At 45.2% G+C, this 8,999-nt stretch overlaps 1 protein-coding gene across 1 annotated transcript in view; it reads left to right on the forward strand.

Moving 5' to 3' along the window:
* Cpm (carboxypeptidase M) overlaps positions 1 to 758 on the forward strand; it is a 55,406-nt gene extending 54,648 nt beyond the window's left edge. Inside the window, exon 8 of the mRNA XM_028759111.1 lies at positions 516 to 758. Within this exon, the coding sequence (XP_028614944.1) occupies positions 516 to 758 (243 nt within the window). The remainder of the gene's footprint in view (positions 1 to 515) is intronic.
* Positions 759 to 8,999: the final 8,241 nt, after the last annotated feature.

An 8,999-nucleotide genomic window follows, 5' to 3' on the forward strand; every position in this document is an offset into this window, starting at 1 on the left:
AAAAAAAAAAAAAAAAAAAAAAAAAAAAAAAAAAAAAAAACCTCACCCGTGTATGTTTTTTGGGGGTTTTGTTTTCGTTTTTTTTTTTTTTAAAGGAGGGGCGGGGAGTAAAGTAGAGTTGTACAGCTTAGCTCAGTGGCAAGGGGAATGGGAGTAAATTAGAGAAAGAATCTATTTACAATCTTGATATCCAATAAGGATAGTGTAGGCTTGGTACAAAGGAAAGCATCTTTACCCTGGCACACTGAAAATTATTCTGGCAGAATCGGTCGCTGCTTCCTCCATTCAGTCCTTTCCTTCACCAGATGCTGAACCCATCTCTGTTCTTACTTCATTTTGTAATTCTTGGTAGCAGCATTTGCACCTAGGGTCTCCATCAGGCGGCGTGGCCGGCTCTCAAGTCACGCAGGCACGCACCGCTCAAAGGCTACGCCCTAGGGATGGAGATCTCTCTTCAGCGTTGGCCCCACGTGCAGCTGATATCCCTTAAGTAATTGTTTCTTGTTCCGTCTCAGGTTACAGTCCCTGGACACGACTCACACCTCACGAAGCTTACTATTCCAGGGAAATCCCAGCCCTATAGTGCTCTTAAAAAAGATTTTCACCTTCCATTGCGATTGCAGCTGGATTCCATCTCCGTGTCAAATCCTTCATGCCCGATGATTCCTCTGTACAAATACATGCCCAGCCACTCTGCTGCAACAAAGCCTAGTCTAATCGTGTTTTTCATGACTCTTTTGCACATATTTTTCAAATAAAGCAAGACGTGAAACTCAATCCCCTGGAATCAGGGATTGGTTACTCCAGGGTCTGGCAACTCTCCCTCTTGTGAGACTCCAATGGGATAGACTCCACTGTTTTCCTTAAGAAGAAAACCGGATGTTTCCAAACCTGGCCCAGAGTAACCTGTAACGACAAAAATCGATCTTCAGTCTGGATAAAATGGAGGTCACTGCCTAGCAAAGGCTGCCCACGTAAAACTCCATCCCGAAGGAGTCCCAAACACTTGTAAGAAAGTTCAGAAGCAAAACAGACATCCCTACAAGAAAAACAATTTGTATACGGAGAGCCACACGGATCAAAGCCGCAAGGATGGACACTTTCTGATCACCTGCTATGTATGACCTTCTGCGGGTGTTATTTGTAGAGAGCCAATACTGCCTGCCAATGGTTCTCTCCCCTAAGGAAGAAATTTCGAAATAACAGACTAAGAACATTTACTCTTGCCAACGTTCTAAGGACAAACATATCTGATGTGGCTACAGATGAAGTGGCCTCTGTCTCTGGTGCCTTTACCCTGGCCTCCCTGCCCCCAGTGCCACCGTCCTATGAAGATGACCCCTCCTATGTAACCCTCGTCTCTTGCCTGAGCCCCAGCTGCTCACCAGACACACCCACCTGAATACGACACATATGAACTCGGGGCTCCCCCTGTTGACAGTTGAGACGCCATGCGAGGCTGTTCGTTTCCCATATTCAGTCCCTGAAAGCTGCTGTATTTGCTCTTTGCCAGCCTCTTCAGGCCAGTTAGTGCCCCTCACTGCTGACCCAGTGGCTGCTCACGGGTATCTTTGCCAAGTCCGTCTTCCACACAGCACCGGGGGAGCTGGGCTGCCCAAAGCTCTCCTGCTCCCTGAACACAAGGCAGTGCTCGCAATCACAGGTCTGGATGCCATTCTGAGTGTGCCACGCCTTGTTTCCTACTCAGTAAAATTCTATTTCATGGCGACTGGAGAGATGGCTCAGCGGTTAAGAGCACCGACTGCTCTTCCAGAGGTCCTGAGTTCAGTTCCCAGCAACCACATGGTGGCTCACAACCATCTGTAATGGATTCCGAGGCCCTCTTCTGGTGTGTCTGAAGACAGTGTACTCATACACATAAAATAAATAAATCTTTAAAAAGAAGAATTCCATTCCAAGCATCATCTTCAGTCTGGAAGCCCATAGAGTTCCAGGCGGTTGGATTCAAGGTTGATCCTCTGAAGACGCTGCTTTTGACTAGTGAATTTCCAGCGCTGTGGTGTGGACCTACTCCGTGCTGGCCTTCTTTAGCATGCCATGAGCTCTCTAAGACCAGGAGCTACTGGAAAAACATCATTTCTCAGAGCCTGACACAAAACAGGAAATAAATGGATATGGAGCTGTTTCAGCAACCTGGTACAGAGCTTTCCAGAACTCTGAGGGATTGAGCAGTTTTGCAAAAATAAGTTTTATGTTTGGCAAGATTCAGCTCACTAGTGTATGCACACACACACACACATTTTCATGTGTGTGTCAAAAAAAAAAACAAAATCCAAAGATAAATGCAAGTGAGCACACTGTAAAACTGGAAAGAAAGCATTTGCTAGCTGTTAACCCGAATCTGCACTGCCTTCTAGCGCAGAAAACAAATTCTTACAATCAGTTTGAAGTAGACGTGTCCCCTGTGAAAGTAACTCTCTCTATCCTAACACATTATAAGAAGAGAAAGCTGGGAATGGTGGCACGCACCTTTAATCCCAACACTCTGGAGGCAGTGGCAGGTGGATGTCTTAGCTCACACAGCCAGACCCTGTCACAAAAGTAAATTTTAAAAAGGGATAAATATCAAACAGGAAAATCAGCAGTAACACCGAGGTGCAGGTTTCTGAGTGCGGTGCATTTTCCACAGGAAGTGAGAACATGCAGTGTTCTGCAGGCCATGAAGGCTTGAGATTCTAAGGAGGTACATGGGCACCCTGGTGCCCTTTCTTGGTGCCAAATCTAGTCTATATTTTAATATCAATAGTATGTATAGCTTTGTAACCACTCCTAAATTTGAAAATAGCATGAGTCTCTTGATCATTTTATTTAAATAAGCATTAACTTATGTCCTGGAAAGCATGTATTAATAGTTCAGAAAGGGATCTGGGTATATTACATTTGAAGTAAGACGAAGCCAGGTATGTATGGTTGGTGTTATCCCAACTCTTGGGAGGCTGAGGCAAGATCGGTACAGTTCAAGGCTAGCCTGGACTACAAGTGAGACCCATCTGAGGAAAACAAAAACAATCAAGTGTGTAAGAGGGAACTCGGTTTGCCCACAGCTGAGTTCTGACCGGACCCTTTCCTAAGACTGTGTGAAAAGAAATGAGCCGTTTGCTCATGGGCCTAACAGGAGACTTGTTACTGAACTAACTTGCAAGTGGACTTGTCTTACCAGACGGAGACTGGCCCGGGGCTTTGAACAGGACCATCGAACCACAGCTATGTCTTTATTGTGTTACTTTTGGTTCAGACACAGCATCTCCCTAAGTTGTATAGGCTGGACTTGGAACTCACCGTAATCCAAACTGGCTTTGGATCTGCCTGCCTTCACCACCGGAGTAGCTACTATAGGCCTGGACCGCTGTGTCCATCTAAAGATAACGTGACTTAAATCAGAAATCTGATCAAAACCCGGTGTAAAAAATCACTTAAACAGGGTGAGGGGGTGGTAGGTCAGTGACAGTGTGCTGAGCATACACAAAGGCTTGGGTTCAACCTCCATTAACCCCCAACACAAGACAAAACATGACCAGGAAATTATTCAGTGGTCCGGGTCCTCAAGACCTGTGTTTCCCTCTGCCAGGTAAAGGAAGCACAAGGAACACTTGGTGACTTTTTTGAAGACAGTGTACCTTACCAAAGGTGACATGGAAATGCTGGTCACCAAGAACCATGTCCTTTTCAAGAAAACTTTCACAAAGTGCCTACTAGTTTACACGTGTGCCCATTTGAATTAAGATGGTAAAATTCCAGCACTCAGGAGGCAGCGGCAGGTGGATCTCTGGGAGTTCGAGGCCAGTCTTTTCTACAGGGTTCCAGGACAGCCAGGACTATAACAGGAAAAAAAAAAATCCTATCTCCAAAAGAATCCAGGTTTCTCAGACTTGAATTCTGCCTATATTAAAATGGTGCACACCGGCTCTGCTGTCCGATTATGAGCTGATGCTGAGGCGAGAAGTATCTGTTTCTAGGGAAAGTGTACAAATCCACATACCATACCTGTTCTCCTACTGCAACAGGATTGAGGGGGCATCCCATGGAGGTTTGTGAGCTCACTTCTGCCTTTCTGGTGACCTCAGGTCAGAGAGAATGATGCTGGACTAGGTGAAGAGCATGGTGTTCTTGATGCCGATGACAGATTCTAAGCCGAGTTTGTTCTAAACTTGACACTGCCCTGGGTCTCACAGATTGATTAATCATTCTTAAGCTCGCAAGCCAACTCACAGCTCTTTGTGAGAGGCCTCATGCTGGTTTTTTGTTTTACAAGCTTTCTAAGTGATTCTTGTCATTAAAAGCACAGGAACAAAAGCTATTAAAGATGGTCAGATTGAGTAGGGGCAGCGTTGGCCCATGCCTTTAATCCCAGCACTCCAGAGGCAGAGGTAGGGGTAGATGAATCTCTAAGTTCAAGACCAGCCTGATCTACAGTGTTCCAAGACAGCCAGGGCTACACAGAGAAACCTTATCTCAGAAAGTAAATAAATTCTAAGATTATAACATTTGCTTGGGAGGGACCATGACTACCTCTGAGCTTATTTTATTTACATTATCTGATTATCAATAAAGAATATTCATATAGTGAATGTTGTCTCTTTCCAATACTGTTTTCTTTGCAAAACTAACAGACTCTACAAACTAGAAAAGACTGCCATATGGGGCTAGAAAGATGGCTCGGGGTTAAGAGCACTGACTGTTCTTCCGGAGGTCCTGGGTTCAATTCCCAGCAACCACATGGTGGCTCACAACCATCTATAATGGGATCAAATGTTCTTTGGTGTGTCTGAAGAGAACGACAGTATATTCACATAAATCTTAAAAACTGCCATAAATATACTCTAGGAGAGATCAAATTTAAAGTCTTAGGCAAGAATATTGTTGGTATCAGGAACCGGCTTTACAGTTGCAGGTCCGATTCCAGCAGTGACAGTGACGTCACCCACAGGTGGCAGGGACCCATGAATCTGTTGCTATGGCATTCGCCATACATTCCCAGCATCCATTTGGTTTACCTCCCTCCTTTACCTGCGAGCGGTTACATCACAGCCTAAATAAAAGGCAAACAGACTCTCTTGACCTTCGCTCTCTCTTTTTCTCTTCCCCCCACCGTCCCCTTCCCCCACTATAAACCTCTCTCACGTGGAACTGCACTGGCCTGGTGTGGTCTGTCCAGACTCGAGCTGCAATTCTAACACAACAAATATTTCAACAATATTCTCAAAGTCCAGATGATCCTGCAAAGCCAGGATATGCTATTTATGGCATAGTTCAAGTTAAGTTGAACTATGTGGCTGTGTCTGAGAAGAAGTGTTTGAGGAACTCACTGGGGACCTGCATCCAGTCTCCAGTACCACAGAAACACAGTGCTTTGGAAGATTCCAGTTAATGTAGTCAACTTAGCCACGGGACCAGATGTTAAATAAATAGCCTAGTATGATCTTAGATTTCCAAACACATTTTGGATAATCATGACTAAAAGACATTTGTCCTGAGTAATGAATTTTATTGTTTCCCACGTGCTTGTGTTGAAACATATTACATAGTTGTAAGCAACGTTTTTTGCTTCCGAAAGGAGTTGGGACATTTAACGGGACCTTAGCTCACCAGTAAAAATCTTTCTATTGGCAAGGCAGTGGTGGCACACGCCTTTAATCCCAGCACTTGGGAGGCAGAGGCAGGCGGATTTCTGAGTTCGAGGCCAGCCTGGTCTACAGAGTGAGTTCCAGGACAGCCAGAGCTATACAGAGAAATCCTGTCTCGAAAAAACAAACAAACAAAAAAGAAAAAAAGAAAAATCTTGCTATTGTTACTTTGTAGTCAAGGACAGGTTGGTCTAAGTACACATCTACCCTCTACAAGTGGGTTTTTATTTATCTATATGGGTGTTTTGTCTGCATGTAGGTCTGTACCACTAGTGTGCCTAGTGTCCACAGAGGTCAGAAAAAGGGTATTTGATTCCCTGGCCAGAGCTGCAGGCTATGAGCCACCACGTGTGTACTGAGAATCAAGAGCAGCTGGTATTATTTCTTTCTTTCTCTCTTTCTCTCTCTCTCTCTCTCTCTCTCTCTCTCTCTCTCTCTCTCTTTCTTTCTTTCTTTTTAATTAGATATTTTCTTTATTTACATTTCAAATGTTATCTCCTCTCTAGGTCTCCCCTCTGGAAACCCCCTATCCCACCCCACCCCCCACCTCCATGTGGGTGCTCACCTACCCACCTGCTCCCACCTTCCCACCCTGGCATTCCCCTACACTGGGCATCGAACCCCCACAGGACCAAGGGCCGCTCCTCCCACTGACATCCAACAAGTCCATCCTCTGACACTTACGCGGCCAGAGCCATGGGTCCCTCCATGTGTACTCTTTGGTTGGTGGTCCAATCTCCAGGAACTTCAGGGGGGTGGCCCCCCACAGAGCTGCAAACCCCTTCGGCTCCTTCAGTCCCTTCTCCAACTCCTCCATCCGGGACCCCGAGCTCAGTCCAATGGGTCAGCTGGTACTCTTAACCACCAAACCATCTTCCAGCCCCTAAATAAATAGAAATACTTGCCAGTTTCTTTTTAAAAAAGAAAGTAAATGTCTATATTTAGACATGCATGTTTAACTAGCAAGTGTGTTATGTGTGTTGTCAGAGGATAGCTTTAGGGAACTGTCTCCTGTTGTAATTATATAATCTCCTTCGGGGGTTTCTACCCTGTCTTTATCACCCAGTTCCCAGATAAAAGACACACAACTTTTATATTTATAAGCCTTTAATGCCCTAGAGCTGGGCAGATATCTACCCTCTAAGCTATTAAAATCTACCTCTTCATTAATAACTCTGAGTTATAATTTGCCATGTTCCCTCTGGGCAGCTCTTAACTCCAATTGGCCATCCCTCATGGTCACGTTTTCATGACTCAACTACCCTGTCTTCTCCTCTCCACCTTCTCTCTCCTCTTCCTGCCTCAGACCCCCAAACCCTGTCTCCCTCTCTTCCACCCAACTATAAGCTGCAGGCATCTTTATTCAGCAATCAGGGAGAACTTGGGAGGCAAGGTTCCATTTGGATAAGTGGGAATCTCCCAGTACCTGGGGGCATCCAGGGCCAGTATTTACCATTGCAGTACATAGACCAAACCTAACTGTCTCCCATCTTCTACCTTGTGACAGTCTCGTTTCTGCCATGATGCATGCTGCAAGCTGGCCAGCCAGCAAGCTTCCAGGTAGTTCTCCTGTGTGTCTGCCTCTCATCTCTCATGCTTCGGTTACAGATAAATGCCACCTACAGATGAGTGTCACCATACCCATGGTTTCTGGGGATAAAATTAGCCCACCAGGCTTACAGCAAGCACTGTTACCGCTGAGCCATCTCCTCCACACAGGTATCTTAATTTTAAATTAAATTGCAAATGTTTCTCCATTTCAAAAGAAAATCCATTGCAATGTAGTATACTGGGAAATTCTCAGGCAGAATTGCCTAGATTTAAGTATTTAAATCTGTAGTGATCAGAGGCTAGAGAGATAGCTCAATGGTTAAGAACACTGGCTGCTTTCCCGGAGATCCTGAGTTCAATCCCCAGCAAGCACATGGTGATTCATATCTGTAATGTGATCAGATGCTCTCTTTTGGCATGCAGGTGTACATGCAGATAGAACACTCATACAGACAATAAATAAACTTTGTGCCGGGCAGTGGTGGCGCACGCCTTTAATCCCAGCACTTGGGAGGCAGAGGCAGGCGGATCTCTGATTTCGAGGCCAGCCTGGTCTGCAGAGCAAGCTCCAGGCCAGCCAGGGCTGCACAGAGAAACCGGTCTCAAAAAACAAACAAAAAATTGTCTGGAAGTGGAAATGGGGTGTTCTTTTATGTAAAGGATGAAGGGTAGAGGGAGGAAATCCTTTCTGTTACAATTCTGGCCTTAAAGACCAATCTTCATATAATTTTTTAATTCTTATACAAAATTATATAACGGTACTTTATAATATATATAAATTATAAGATTATATAGTGTATAGATAGTTTCCTTTTTTTTTTTTTTTTTTGGTTTTTTCGAGACAAGGTTTCTCTGTGTAGCCCTGGCTGTCCTGGAACTCACGCTGTAGACCAGGCTAGCCTCGAACTCTCGAACTCAGAAATCCGCCTGCCTCTGCCTCCCAAGTGCTGGGATTAAAGGCGTGTGCCACCACCGCCCAGCTTGTATGTCTTCCATTTTTATACAGTATTTTTTTTTTTAGTATTTTAAGTAGTCTTCTTTCAAATTAAGGAGAAAGAAACCATGCCTAGCTGTTCTCATCCTCTCCCCACACCCTGGATGCTCACCAGTGCACACAGTGCACTTATCCTGGTAGTTTGAAGGGCACAAAAGGAAGCAGCGGTCTACTCCAGGGAGAGAGGATACAAAGGACCAGTTACCGATGACCTGTGGCCATGTCCGTGAGCAGATGGAATCTGGGCTACCTCCCTGGGTTCTGGAAATGGCTAGTCATGAATGCATCTAAGAGAATCCTGTCAAGCCGTGGTTTCTTACAGGTGCTTACAGACCAGCCTGCCAGGCGCTCCTAGTTGATACACTTAAATCTAAGTCGAAAGTCACTAAAGGAGTAGCCTGTCTATGATCTTGATTTTAACCTCCCATGAAAGGAAGCGTATGAATATTTTAGCAGAAAAGGTTTTGGAGCCTGAAAAGCAAGCAGCCACTCCAGAGGGATCCAGAAGATGTGGTTCAGTTGGCAAGCGCTGCCCAGAATACGTAAGCTCGGTGGCACACAGGTAACCTCGCATCTGAGAGGACCTGGGAAAGGGACTGGTAATACAAGGCTATTTGTTTACTTAGAGAGTTTAAGGCCGATTTGGGTTGAGACCATGAAGACCGCCCAACGAGACACTGAAACCAAGCACGAGGGCTCATATCTGCACTTTTAGCACATGGGAAGGCCAGCCTCTGCTACATACCAAGTTTGAAGTCAATTAATAGGGTGTTGTTATAACCCTGTATGAAGCCCACATAACAGGTTCG

This window comes from Grammomys surdaster, unplaced genomic scaffold, assembly GCF_004785775.1.
Source record: "Grammomys surdaster isolate TR1022 unplaced genomic scaffold, NIH_TR_1.0 126271, whole genome shotgun sequence".
Taxonomy (NCBI): domain Eukaryota; kingdom Metazoa; phylum Chordata; class Mammalia; order Rodentia; family Muridae; genus Grammomys; species Grammomys surdaster.